We start from the raw sequence: 15,408 nt of genomic DNA, 5'->3' as shown, positions 1-15,408 counted from the left end.
TTTATGAGTAGAGGTTATGGTATCAAATAAAAAATCATCCTCAATGGGTTCGGTATGTAGTTGTACATTATGATATGCAGCTGCTCTAGCTATAACCTGATTGTAAGCATTGGTATCTTCAGAAGGAGACGCCTTCCAGGATATAAATCAGGATCATTGGGAGGAATGGGATCTATGTCATATATGTCCAAAGGAACTATATCCTCCTGAGTGTTGTATAAATCATCGCTATGTGGTGAAACAGGGGATTGTGGAGAAAATTGTGTAGGTGAAGATGGTGGTGGATTATCAGGTGGTGGAGAAACAGAAGGTAAAGGGGAATGTTGTGATGAAGGCTGTTGTGATGCCTTTGGTTTCTCTTTTTGTTTAAATATTTTAGCAGGTGTAGGACCAGCTTCTAAAGTTTCTTGAAAAGTCAATTTTCTTTTGATTGTTGGAAGAGGAGAGGCTATGATCGTTTTTGGGTCCTTATGTATATAAATCTTTTGCTGTTTAGCATCCATTACCTCCAGTATGGGCCTTATTTCTGAAGACTCCTCGGTAACTGGGGCATATTTACCACCAACAGGTTTCAGCTCCAAACGTTTGGATACCGAATGTTTGAATTGGTCCAAGAATTTCAGCTCCAAAAGCGGTGTTACTTTTTTTGGCTCAGAGGCAGAAGTCTCTGATTTTCGGCTCAGTACCGAAACAGGTGTGGGAAGCTGTTAGCTCAGTGCCGAATGCACTTTTGGCCTTTTGTTTTGGTGCGGAACCTGAGGGTTGGTCATCCAACTGTATTTTTTGGGTCCGACCATGGCTTGGAGGCAGAGGAGTACCCAAGACCAGTGCAGAAGTCTTTTTATTTGTCTTTGGGTGATGGGAAGGGGCTGATGTACTCACGTACTGCCCCGGTGGGATGGACTGGCTGTCGACGTCGGAATCTCGATCCAAATTGGAGTCTGCAAAGAAAACGGTCACATGGTATGCCAGTTCCTCTTGTGTGTGTTCATCCCCAAAGATGTCGGGTGTTTGTTCTGACGGCTTGGAAGCCATCTCTATTCGCCGCGCTCTTTGATCCCTAATAGTCTTTTTGGAATGAAACGACCGGCAAGAGTCACAGTTCTCTTCTCTGTGATCCGGACAGAGACAGAGATTGCTGATCGGTGTATGGAAACTTGGCGTGACACCGAGGGCAAAAGCGAAACGGAGTCCGTTCCATCAGCCTAACACTGTCCGACTACAACACATAAAAGTAGGCCCAAAAAGGACAAGGTCGCCCCTAGGAGCGTGCAAACGACCCCGACGATTACAATCGGATCGACTATAAGATTGGAAAACCCAATCAAAACTATACCGACGTTTATAGAAAAGAAGAGAGAAGTTCAGATAGTACAGAACCAAGAGCTACCGGAGCGAGAGGAAACACGTCCGAACCTGACGGCAAAAAGAAAACAATCGAACAGAGGAATCAATGCCCATGTGCACTATCACCAAGAGGAGGAGTCACTCGATCTTGACTCCAAAGCCTTCTTTGAATAAAAATGTGTAACACTCTGAGCCCAACACTAGATCGCGGACTTAAGCAAAGCATGTGAATCTGCAGTTACACATGCCATCGAACATATATATATATATATATATATATAAACACTCCCAGTCGGCGTATCCTTCCTGCACCGTAACGTCAAAGGTGCCAGTCTTCTGACACGCGCCACCGCGACTAATATTACACACTTTCTTCCTGCAATACAGAAGGACGGCACTCCACGGGCATTGAAAATAAAGTGATTTATGTGTGTGAATAAATCACTTTATTTTCAATGCCTGTGGAGTGCCGTCCTTCCGTAATGCAGGAAGAAAGTGTGTAATATATATATATGTATATATGTATATACAGGGAGTGCAGAATTATTAGGCAAATGAGTATTTTGACCACATCATCCTCTTTATGCATGTTGTCTTACTCCAAGCTGTATAGGCTCGAAAGCCTACTACCAATTAAGCATATTAGGTGATGTGCATCTCTGTAATGAGAAGGGGTGTGGTCTAATGACATCAACACCCTATATCAGGTGTGCATAATTATTAGGCAACTTCCTTTCCTTTGGCAAAATGGGTCAAAAGAAGGACTTGACAGGCTCAGAAAAGTCAAAAATAGTGAGATATCTTGCAGAGGGATGCAGCACTCTTAAAATTGCAAAGCTTCTGAAGCGTGATCATCGAACAATCAAGCGTTTCATTCAAAATAGTCAACAGGGTCGCAAGAAGCGTGTGGAAAAACCAAGGCGCAAAATAACTGCCCATGAACTGAGAAAAGTCAAGCGTGCAGCTGCCACGATGCCACTTGCCACCAGTTTGGCCATATTTCAGAGCTGCAACATCACTGGAGTGCCCAAAAGCACAAGGTGTGCAATACTCAGAGACATGGCCAAGGTAAGAAAGGCTGAAAGACGACCACCACTGAACAAGACACACAAGCTGAAACGTCAAGACTGGGCCAAGAAATATCTCAAGACTGATTTTTCTAAGGTTTTATGGACTGATGAAATGAGAGTGAGTCTTGATGGGCCAGATGGATGGGCCCGTGGCTGGATTGGTAAAGGGCAGAGAGCTCCAGTCCGACTCAGACGCCAGCAAGGTGGAGGTGGAGTACTGGTTTGGGCTGGTATCATCAAAGATGAGCTTGTGGGGCCTTTTCGGGTTGAGGATGGAGTCAAGCTCAACTCCCAGTCCTACTGCCAGTTCCTGGAAGACACCTTCTTCAAGCAGTGGTACAGGAAGAAGTCTGCATCCTTCAAGAAAAACATGATTTTCATGCAGGACAATGCTCCATCACACGCGTCCAAGTACTCCACAGCGTGGCTGGCAAGAAAGGGTATAAAAGAAGGAAATCTAATGACATGGCCTCCTTGTTCACCTGATCTGAACCCCATTGAGAACCTGTGGTCCATCATCAAATGTGAGATTTACAAGGAGGGAAAACAGTACACCTCTCTGAACAGTGTCTGGGAGGCTGTGGTTGCTGCTGCACGCAATGTTGATGGTGAACAGATCAAAACACTGACAGAATCCATGGATGGCAGGCTTTTGAGTGTCCTTGCAAAGAAAGGTGGCTATATTGGTCACTGATTTGTTTTTGTTTTGTTTTTGAATGTCGGAAATGTATATTTGTGAATGTTGAGATGTTATATTGGTTTCACTGGTAATAATAAATAATTGAAATGGGTATATATTTTTTTTTGTTAAGTTGCCTAATAATTATGCACAGTGATAGTCACCTGCACACACAGATATCCCCCTAACATAGCTAAAACTAAAAACAAACTAAAAACTACTTCCAAAAATTTCAGCTTTGATATTAATGAGTTTTTTGGGTTCATTGAGAACATGGTTGTTGTTCAATAATAAAATTAATCCTCAAAAATACAACTTGCCTAATAATTCTGCACTCCCTGTATATATATATATATATATATATATATATATACATACACAATTAGCAAAGTTTTTAACTCTCTCATGTCACAGCCCTATTGCAGCAGGCCTTGGCGGGGCCATAAACCCCCATAAATCATTACCGACACCTCTCCTCTTGGAAAATGCTTGTTCTTGCCAATCCCCAAGAAAGGAAAAACTGCAGAGGGCACAGTCATCTTTTCGAGCAAGCAAACAATTTATTGTTACTGCAAACGTTGCAGTGATATCAAAGATGCCATACAAGATCTCATCAATTACATATTATGTGGAGTAATTAGCTGTGCATTGCAAAGGTACAAGTTATAGTTACTTTACGGCACATGTTATAATTACTTAAAGAACTCTAAATATAACTGGTGAATCTGCATGGTTTTGTAGGAGTAAATTCAGAACCTAACTGTAACGTTCCTGTAAGCTTGGCTTTTTCAGTGAATTTCTATGGCTTTCTAAGGTAAAGTAATTTTTATTATTATACGTGATTCCAATCCCTACCGCGCACGACCTTCGGCCGTGAGTAGCACGGGTGCGTCACAAGGCTTGGCCTTGCAGCCAAGCCCTTATAACCATCCAACCCCGTGCCATGCTGGCCTTTGGCCGTGCGCAGGGCAGGTTGACCTCAGGACCTGTCGCTGTCAGTGGATGTGTGAGTAGGTGGTGCATGAGTGGGGCTGAAAGTGGGTGTGTGAGTCTATGAGTGAGTCTGAGTGGGTGCTTGAGCCTCTGAGTCCATGTAAGAGCGAATTAATTAGTGTATGAATGAGTGTGTTTTTCTTTCAGATTTTTCCATAATCGTGAATATTTAATGGGCATTCAGAAAAAAATCACCATTTTTTTTAGAATATCGTATGCCGTGACACAAAATTATATTAAACCTATAATTTTCCCCTAAAACACACTCCTGAGGTCAGGGTACCTCCACCCAGACCCCTTATGCCACCTTCATTTTGAATTTTCACCCCTGGTGACCATGTCAAGTGAAATAAAACGGCAGTCGCAACTTTCTAGTCAGGTTTCGGTCAGCCAACTGTAAGGCTTCTTTTCGCACATGTATTTGCGAAAATTTGCATATTTTTGCGAATAATCGGCCCAGAGATATACAAATTTATTTGCCCTTAAATATCTCCTAAACGACTGATCGAAATTACACCAAATAACAAAAAGCACAATCTGCGTACCGGCGGCTAATTTGGTGTAATTCCGTCCAGTGGTTCGGACTGTAGACGTGTTAACAGGTCCTATGGGAATTAAAATAGGAAATGCAACCTTTTTATTTGCCTCCTTTTTCTCGGCCCCTGTTTGACAGATCATCCCAAAATTTCCATTGCGCTACAAGAATCACCTGGCCACTTTTTTGGGAAAACTGCGTAAAGATTCGTCAAACTGTGCCAAAGATATAGGCAAGTGAAAAACGTGTTTTCTATGGAAACATGATCCAAATTATAACTACCTAGTGGCAACTGCATGCTGCTTTGGGCACAGAAGCCCGTGAAGGAAATCTCACCAGGATGTCATTGTATTCTTTATTCATATGGAGAATCCAGTACCATTATTAGTCGACATTCAGCACTGAGGATTGTTGCCAGTGACATGGTCAGACTGAAAGCAGCTTGAAGAGTTATCAACAAATCGGATGTACTAAGCAGCATTGTCCATGCAGGTGGAGTTGACAGTTGATGATCATCATGATTAATATAATGGGAATTTCTATCAGATTATGACTGTGTGAGGTACTTGTGATATTCTTGAGGCGAACGTATGCCCATTTGGGCTGTACTGTGATAAATACCCATTGGGTGAGCATGTATGTTAATGCTCCACTTATATTGCTTAGCCTTAGGATATCCCTTCATGCTTACCTTCACTATGCCACTTGAATTCCTCTATCTATGCCATGATGACTGCTAAGCCCATTGAGGAGGAACTTTGATTATGCATTATGCGACACTGAGGCCACAGGTTCTAGGCTGCTTCACTCTAACCTTGACCCCGATCCTTAGGGGATGTAAATGAAGATATGAATTGTTCGTTATGTGAACACAAGTATTATGTCTATGTTCATGATTTAAATATTGTTGTTTATTCTGTGATTGACTTTTAAGCACTATTTAAGTAGTTGTTTATGATACATGTTTGACATTTATTTTGTGCACTATTATATCATTTTAGAATATATATAACACAACTGGTCCAGCAATAAGTGCAGGCATTCTTCAGTGTTTATACGTGTTTTGCTATTTATGTCGATTGGTGGTGGGGCTTGTCACCTTGACAAACGCTCTTTTCGAGATGAAATGCGTTGGTACTGGACTCTCCATATGAATAAATAATACACCACCACCCTGGAGTGATTGTCTTCTTGGGCTTCTGTGTCCAAGGCACTGTGGATATAGGAAGTGAGGAATTGCGCCAGTGACAGAGCACCCGCAGGCTAGGTGTAGGTGACCACATAACAGTGATGTCTCTTTCCGAAAATGTGTGTATATGTATATGTATATATATATATATATATATATACACACACACGCATACATGCATATATATAAATATGTATATGTACATATTAAACTGTGGTGGTCACAACTGTGTGGATATAGTTGGGCCAGAGAGCCAAAGGAAGAGAGTTTTTTGTTCTGCTAAATAACTTTGGTGCAGTTGTCGAATCTTCATGAAACTTTGTGTTCTCTTTTTTTGTTTTAAAACAATAGTTTTTATATTATTAAAAAAGTCTTAAAATTATGGCACTTTTATGTTTGTTTTTGTCATATAGGCCCTCATTACAACGATCGGTGATAAAGAGGCGGTAATACCGCCAACAGGCCAGCGGTAACAAAAATGGAATTATGACCACGGCAGAAACCACTCAGACAGACAGACACTTTAACACACCAACCGCAATGGCAGTAACTGCCAACAGCCAGGTAAAAGACAATGTACCTCCCACTGCATTATGACCAGCCTATCCGCCAGCTTTTCCGGGGCGGTATCAACGACATCAAAAGCACGGCGGAAACAGTACACAGAAGTCAAAAGACTCAACTCTGGAGACAGGGAACAACCACGACGCCATGGAGCCTGAGTTGCACATATTTCCCATGCTCGTCTACCTTTTCCTACATTACGAACACCAACACCGGCGAAGACGACCACATGAGTTCTGCCACCTAGCAAACAAGGGAGGGGGAGGAAAAAAAAGAGTGACACACACATGCAACACCCCCACCCCTAACACCATACACACAACCAGATGCAGTAGCATTACATATCCACCCCATAACCCTCAGGAATAATGCAAGGACAAAATGATTGGAAGAAAGTGAGTGTAATACGATTAAAGAACATGAATAAGTGCATTAAATTACAAACAGATCCAGTCCTCAATGTCTGTGGGCCACACAGGGCCACAACACATAGGCCAAGGCCCCACCTCACTCCTGCAACAACATGGAAAGAACACTGCAGGGGCATCAGGTCGAAAATACACAGGCACCACAGGGGGACAGGGAATGGGGGGGCACCTCAGCCGGAAGATGGTACAACGCCACTGGTCCTGAAGGGGGCTACATGCCCTGTGCGATGTCCTGCGGATTGCAAGGCCACAGTCTCTCAAGTGGGTGGTTTGCACACTGCTTGGTCCTGGTGAGTGCAAGGCCACAATCTCTCAAGTGGGTGGTTTACCCACTGCTTAGTCCTGGGGAGTGCAAAGCCACAGTCTCTCTAGTGGGTGGTTTGCCCACTGCTTGGTCCTGGGGAGTGCAAGGCCACAGTCTCTCAAGTGGGTGGTTTGCCCACTGCTTGGTCCTGGGGAGTGCAAATCCACAGTCTCTCTATTGGATGGCTTCTCCACTGGTTCTGGAGGGGGCATTTTGCCCAGTGTGCTTCATCCTGGGAAGGATGCGGTGAGTGGATAGCTTCTCCACTGGTTCTGGAGGGGGCATTGTGCCCAGTGTGCTTCATCCTGGGAAGGATGTGGAGAGTGGATGGCTTCTTCCACTGCTTATGGAGGGGGCACCGTGCCCAGTGTGCTTCATCCTGGGAAGGATGCGGTGAGTGGATGGCTTCTTCCACAGGTTCTGGAGGGGGCATTGTGCCCTGTGATGCAGATCTTGGGGAGTGCAAGGTCACAGTCTCTAACCTGGGTGTCAAACCCACCGAATTTGCAGATGTGGGGTGCAGAGAGGGCGTGGGTGCAGCTATTACTGATTATATGGAGTTGAACTGGAACACGGTTGCATCCAGCGGTCTGGAATGGGAGGCCATGAAGGCGGTGGTGAGTGGTATGTGCATTGGGACAATCTGTGGAGTGCTATCTGGACTGGAGGAGAGATTGGGAGCCCTGCAGCAGAAGCTGCCAAACACTAGTGAAGCGGAACAGGAGGAGCTTAGACTACGTAAGGCGGTCAATAATTGCTGGGTTTCTTTAAGCAGAGTAACCCTCAAAGCATACAGGCAGCAACTACACCGTGTAGGGGATAAGGCTGGCAAGCTTTTGGCATGGATTCTGAAGAGGGAGGTGGAGTACCCCCCTTATACTGCATATTCGATCTGCGAAAGGTGAGACAGTTACGAATCGGGCAGACATCTTGGGGGTTCTGGCAGAACACCTGAGGACGGTTTCCAGGGATGTACCAGTTCCGCCGGGAGAGGGTGTTGGGGATTTCTTGCAGCAGATATGCCTTCCTAGATTGGATGCAGAGAGTAGAGAGACTCTGGACGTGGTAATTACTGTTGAGGTGCTGAGTGACGCAATTGCAGCAATGTCTAAATCCAAGTCTACTGGTGGTGACAGGTTTCCTATTGAATTGTATCAGACGTTTTCGTTGGCTCTGAGGGAGAAGCTTCTGGAAGTGTTTGAGGAATCTCGTGAGTGTGGCAAGTTGCCAAAATCAATGCGACAGGGCATAATCTGTTTGTTGCTTAAGCCGGGAGGGGACCCTAGTGATCTATTGTTGTATCGTCCGCTCATGATGTTAAATAGTGCTGTAAAGATCCTTAGCAAAGTTCTAGCCTCCCGACTCCGAGGGGTGATTTTGGGACTGGTGCACGAGGACCAGTGGGGGTTTATCCCTGGTCGTAGCATATCTTACCATTTGCGTCATCTGGCACATGTGCTTTACGAGACGGAGAATGAGAACACTGAGATGGCATTGGTGTCTCTGGATCTTGAGAAGGCCTTTAATACAGTTGAGTGGGGATATCTGCTGGAAGTATTGTGGGGTATGGGGTTTGGTCCTGGTTTCTGTGCCTGGGTGAGGCTACTGTACACTGCTACTACTGCACAGGTACGAGTGTGGGGGGGAACTGTTGGATGCCTGGGAGATTGGGAGGGGTACAAGGCAGGTTTGTCCGTTGTCACCTCTCCTCTTTGCTCTAGCCGTGGAACCACTTGCAATATGGCTTTGGGAGAGTATGGCCCCTTGGGGTATTGGGGTGGGGCAGTCCACTCATGTGGGTTCTTTGTATGCCGATGATGCGCTAGTGTATCTCCGGGACCCTAGTGCCTCGGTTCCGTTGTTGTTACAAAGGATGGAGATGTTTGGGGTTGTGTCTGGCCTGAAGGTCAATCAGAAAAAAATCGCTCCTGTTCCCCCTAGGTTCCCTCCGTGGAGTCCCTCGGTCTGACTTACCTGAGGCCGGCCTCCGATGGGAAACTGAGAGTTTCCGTTATTTGGGTTACACATATGGTGGCTGCGCATAATACACATAGGGGGTTATTACAACTTTGGAGGAGATGTTAATCCGTCCCAAAAGTGACGGTAAAGTGACGGATATACCACCAGCCGTATTACGAGTTCCATAGGATATAATGGACTCGTAATACGGCTGGTGGTATATCCGTCACTTTACCGTCACTTTTGGGACGGATTAACACCTCCTCCAAAGTTGTAATAACCCCCATAATGTCGAAAGGGTGGTCGCTGATCTGGAGCGCGCGGTCTCTTTTTGGAATAAATTGCCTCTCCTTGTCACGGGTAGAGCAGCGATAGCAAAGATGGTCTTTTTGCTGCGGTGCCTTTACTTGGTTCAAAATTGGTTCAAAATTCTATGTATGCATTGTCCCCTCAGTAATTTCGTAGGTTGGACAGCCTTTTAATTTCATTGGTGTTGGCTGGGCGACGTAGTAGAGTGGCATTGTTGGTTTTACAGGGGACACCTGAATGTGGAGGGCTGGCGATACCCGATCTTAGACAATACTATTATGCAGCCCATTTGCAGTTTGCTGCTAAGTGGCTGACAGGTACTGATAACTGGGAGACAAGACTATTTGCTGGAGTATTGGACAGACAGGCACTGGCATATCTTTTGATGGCAGGTGGAAGTTCTGCCACTATCATTCCACGATTGGCAAGGGTCACTGCCGGGATCTGGGAACAGGCCGTCAAACATGTGCTTAAACGGGCCCCTTTTGACCAGGAATTGAGAATATGGGATCTTCAGCCCTTCTGGGAAATGGAGCAGTTTATGTCTGTGGAAGCCTGGAAAACGGGAGGTTGTGAAGTAGTGGGTGATCTTTATCCTACCGGTGAGTTCATCTCTTTTGCTGAGGCCAGGGACTTGTTTGGTCTGGGACCTGGTCAATTCCTTCAATATGCTAAGATCGAAAGTTTGGCGCGTGAAATTTGGAGCGGGTTCCCGGTGGCACCTGTGGCCTCCTCGGTACTACATGGCCTGCTTAATTCTTAATTGGGGCGTGAGTTGCACCGGATTACTCGCTTTTATAAAGCGCTCTGTGAAGACCAGGCGGGGGTGGTGGGAGTGAGTCACAGTACCACAATCTACATTTCCTTTTCTCATTGGGCATGTCGGCACTGCACTGTTTGTTTACAGTTTATAATCAATAAAAACAGTTTTAAAAAAAATAATATCATCTACAATTCCCCATATTCATTATCTGGCCACACATTCTATGAACTGCGTTTTAGCAAGTTAACTGTTACAATGCCTAGGAGAAATTTTAACTACACCAACAATATTCAAGAAATTTGCAAACACTGCACTTCTGAAACGTTTGGAATTTCATAATATGTAATTTCACACAATTTTCAGCCATTGAGACTGGTTCACGTAGAAGATGTTTCACTAACGCGACATTTTCTGCTCTAACCAGTGTTCCGACAGTATCAAGTTTGACTTTTTTTTACACTACCTATCTCCACGTGTCAGATTTGTTTTCACAACATTGACATAACACCAAAGTAGTAGCCAGAAAATTCAAATGCCTAACCAGCGCGCTTATGGCACCAAGTAAGGTGAAGCACGTCATCGCGACCTTTCACTGAAGAGCTTCCAAAACCTTTTCATCCTTCCATCAACCCCTGATAACCACCATTTCACTTTTACATTGTTATCCATTAAGTCTTTCATCGAACAGTCTGCCACCATTTCGTTCATCTGTTAGCCTATCCATATCCAGACCTATCCCTCTATCTTTAAGCCTATCTTTCAAACATATCTATTCTTTCACTCAGTCATCCATCCTTTCACTGCCATCTATCCCCCTTACATCCATTCATCCATCTATCCTTTCACTCATCCATCCACCCTTTCAATCATCCGTCATTTCATTCCATATATCCATCTATCCTTTCACTCATCCATCCACCGTGCAACACATCTATCCACTCATCAGTTCATCTATTTGCTCTTTCACTTATCCATCTATCTTTTCAAAAATCAATTTATCCACTCTTTCACTTTTTTGCCCATCCATTCACTCTTTCACTCATTCATCCACCCTTTCATTCAGACAACCATCTACCGTCCCTGTCACTCATTCGTCTGTTCTTTCACTCATACACAATTACATCCATCCTTTCACTCATCCATTCATTCATCCTTTTGCTCATCCAAATGTCTAGCCTTTCACTCAGCATATTCATCCATTTACCCTTTCACTCATTGATTTATCCTTTCACTTATTCATCCATATATCCATCCATCCAGCTATCCTCTCTCATTCATCCTTCCATTCGCACTTTCACTCATCCATTCATTATCCCTCCCTTTCATTCTTCCATCCCTTCACTCATTCATCCATGTATCTATCTACTCACCTTTTCACTCAAACATCCATCTATTCACACATCCATTTATCTTTTTACTCAAGTATCCTTTCTCTCACTCAATCTTTCAACCATTCACGCTTTCACTCTTCTGTCCTTACACCGGTTCACCCAGCCATACAAGCATCCTCCCTTTCATTTATGTATCTATTCTTGCACTCATCTGTCCTCAAATCCATCTTTTCACTCATCCATCCATGCATCCACCCTTTCACTCCACTCACCCACCATCCATTTACCCTTTCACTCATCCACTCTTTCACTTATCTATCCATTCTTTCACACAGATAATTCATCCATCCTCTCACACATATGATCATTCCATCCTTTCATACATACAATCTCTCTTTCACTCATCCATCCTTACCTCCACCTTTTCACTCATTCATCCATGCATCTATCCATTCACCCCTTCACTCATTCATCCATCCATCGCGCCATCCATCCACTTCACTCACTCACCTTCCCACCCTTTAGCGTGAATTATGACCCTTTGTCAGCCGAGATGCAGACAGAAGAGGCTCAGGAAAAACCCTATCCCAGCTGTAGTTGCTAAAGCGGGAGCTTCACGACGCCTCTGCATACCACATTTGCTGCTTTTTTTCTAAAACAACCTTCAGCCACATAAGGTAAGCGAGAAAGGAGTGAAGGAATAAATCATTCATGCTTACCATACAGAGACACTCCTGCCTTCATATCTGAGTGTGTCAGCATCAGGTGATGTGTGACGATGCCACCCCAGCAGAATCCAACAACTGCAAACCTCTTTGCATTGTACTGCTCCTTTATATACCTTAAAGTAGCATTTGCTTCTCTGCAATAAGCAAGAAAACACAGTAAAATAAGAGAGGAATGTTAAATGGAGAGATCAATTAGCACAATAAAAGACTGCCTCGAGCTTCCAACATGAGCTGTCATGTTTTCCAAAGTCATCCGGCTATATGGCTCCATTCACTGTGCTGCTGGTTTATGAAAGAAAGGCATCACAATTTAATTTTTTACACAGAGGTAGAGGACGTCTTTTCTCTCAATTGACTATCTAACATCTCTATTGTAAAGGAGTAATTTACCAAGCCTTAACAGAGGTTGGAATCGCATTAACCACAAGGAAATCCTACCATAATTATAAGGACTATCAGTTCGCAGACCCTAGTCGGGAAGATACATCCTTTGGTATCCTCCCTTTATTAGGCACAGTGAAAAGGAACAGATTATTTTCACAAAGCAACACTTAGCAATTATAATCGTTCAAACAGGCAGGTTTATGCATAAAACATAGAAATCCTACATACATCTCTTTCACAGATTGCTAGAGCAAAGCACTTATCAACAGCCAGGAATCAATACGTTTAGTGTCTGACGCTGAACTTCATATATAAGAGGGGAGGATAAAGATGCTTGGACTACTTCCTCACCTCAACATCCCTTCTCCTCATCACAGTACTTTGAGTTTGGACCTCAATTTTTGAAAAAAATCCTTCTGAGACTGCTGCCCTGCCAACCCAGTATATATATGATAAAAGTCTGATAATGACAGACTCCCCTTAACTGGTCTAGACACCAAACCCCCCATCACATTATGAAGATGAAAAGGAAATCTTCTTTATCTCATTCTTGAAGAGAGCTAAAAACTGAAGAGATCACAGGCCAAACGTCGAGTAAAAGTCCAATTTCACATTGTCACCAACAATTGACACTTGGCCTTCCTAAAGACTGTGGACCAACAACATCATCTCTAGTTGCACCCTCTCCTGGACTCGGGAACAGCACATCTATGCCTTTGCACATGTACGGATGAAAAGCTCTCCCCATAGCAGGGTCTTTTGAACGGGCAGAAAACATAATAATGAAATTGTGAAAGAAGAGTTTAATGTGACAGACAAAGGCGCCTCATATGTTGCTGCATTGCACCTCATATAGTGAGCACACTTCTGAACTTGAAGACATCACAAAATTATTTTGACACATATTCTAAAAATGTGGATTTTTTTTTACCTACCCAGTATATTTGCATAGACCCGAGAATGTGCACAAAAGCGCTTATGTATAGTTGCACTTTTCATACTTGAGGAAAGCTGAAGTCAAACTCCAGAAGCTACAAGATAATAAAGTAACAGAAAAAGTGGCTGCCCTTGCCCCATCGGTGTGTATCTGATGATCATTATTAACAATTCCTAATAGGTAGCCTCTTCAGGTAAGGACTTTTATAGAAATACATCTCCCCAAGCAGGCCAGTAAAAGAGAATGCTACCATATCCCTTCAATAAAGGACCTATTCACAGACCTCAATGGAACGAAGAGGTTGCAGAAACAGGACCGTACTGCCAGATACCACCAACTGACGCTGTGGAAAACAGATACATAATTACATTTTCAACTCATGTAGACCTATAGTGATACAGGTGTTCAATATGTGGAATCTCGGCACTTGGAAAGATATTTCAGAATGACATCCGGAAGGTTTATCAGACCTAGTGGGAGTGAAAGTGACACAATTCTCATGTGTACCACGAGGGTAACTGTAGAACATGAAAGATTCAAAGTTATGCTAATAATACTATCCAACTATGGAGTAACATTACGCACAAAGAAATGCAAATCACTGAAAGATTATATACTTTCTTGGTTATGTGTCGTTTCTGTATAGAACAGTAAACTTGCAGACCCACCTCATAACGGAATTGCAGTACACAGTTTTCATGCTTTGGCCACATACCGTGGGGTTTCATCTAGAAATGGCCAACCTGAGCGAACCACTGTGAAAACTGGTTAAGAGTAAGACCACATGCTTAAGGTCTAAAAGTCATCAACAAAGCTTTAAACCAACCAAAGATGTCCTCGTGCATGACACAACAATGAAGTGCTTCAACTTGCCGAAGGTAATAGTACCTGTAGATTACCCCTTACCCTGTTAGTTTGGGGTAGTTTTGCTTCAGAAACAGAATACAGACAAATAGGCCCTAGTTATGACTCCCGCAGGTGCCAGACTGCCATAGTACGAGTACTGAAGGATATCCGCCACAATTTGGGAGGAAATCCTCCAGCAGTCGTACTGGCGGTTGGTGGTGCAGTGGCGCTTCCACCGTGTCACCGCCACGCCAAAAGGACTCTGCCCGCTGTATTACGAGTAGTAATATGGCGTGGCAGTGTCCTGATGGCGGGGCGCTGCCGGCGGTGGAAATGCCTGTTCTCTGGAAGACGACCTCCTCGCCGGACAAGGTAAGTAGATCATCCGACAGGGGAGGGGGATGGGAGGGTGGGGGTGTTGTGTGTGCGTGTGTGAGTGGGTGTTTGAATGCAGGTGTGCGTGTGTGAGTGGGTGTTTGAATGCAGGTGTGTGTGTGTGTGCATGGGTGTTTAAGTGTGTGTGTGTGCTTATGCATGTGTCATGGGTGTTTGAATGCATGTATGAATGTGTGTGCGTATTCGTCTGTGTATGGGTGTTTGAATACATGTATGAATGTGTGTGTATGCATGTGTGAATGGGTGTTTGAATGCGTGTATGATTGTTCAAGTGAAGGAGTGTTGGAATGTTTGTGCGAATGCGTGGTTGTTGGTGCGACTAAATGACTATGTATGTGCGTGAGTGAATGAGTATGTATGAGTGTTGGTGAATGAATGCATGCATGTCAGTGTTGGTGAATGAGTGTATGCAGGGCGCGTGTGGGTGTGTGTACGTGTATGCAGGGAGGGGGTTCTGACATGGAAGGGGGGTGGTTGGTGCTGAAATGGAAAGGGTGTGGGGGGAGGGAGGTGCTGACATGGAAGGTTAAGTATTGTAGTTGTGGAGGGGTTGGGGGAGTCATCTGCCGGCAACAAGCCTCGGCCTGCCACTGCAGAGTCGGTGTGTGCAGTTCACCGCCACTTCAACTTGGCATTCAAAACCTCT

The 15,408-nt window shown here is 44.2% G+C and overlaps 1 protein-coding gene across 1 annotated transcript in view; it reads right to left on the bottom strand.

Annotated features, from left to right (window-relative positions):
* CMBL (carboxymethylenebutenolidase homolog) overlaps positions 1 to 15,408 on the bottom strand; it is a 707,337-nt gene that overhangs the window by 295,151 nt on the left and 396,778 nt on the right. Inside the window, exon 4 of the mRNA XM_069219697.1 lies at positions 12,191 to 12,333. Within this exon, the coding sequence (XP_069075798.1) occupies positions 12,191 to 12,333 (143 nt within the window). The remainder of the gene's footprint in view (positions 1 to 12,190; positions 12,334 to 15,408) is intronic.

This window comes from Pleurodeles waltl, chromosome 2_2, assembly GCF_031143425.1.
Source record: "Pleurodeles waltl isolate 20211129_DDA chromosome 2_2, aPleWal1.hap1.20221129, whole genome shotgun sequence".
Classification (NCBI taxonomy): domain Eukaryota; kingdom Metazoa; phylum Chordata; class Amphibia; order Caudata; family Salamandridae; genus Pleurodeles; species Pleurodeles waltl.
Note: the sequence above shows the minus strand (reverse complement) of the source record. Positions and strands in the feature narration are given on the sequence as shown.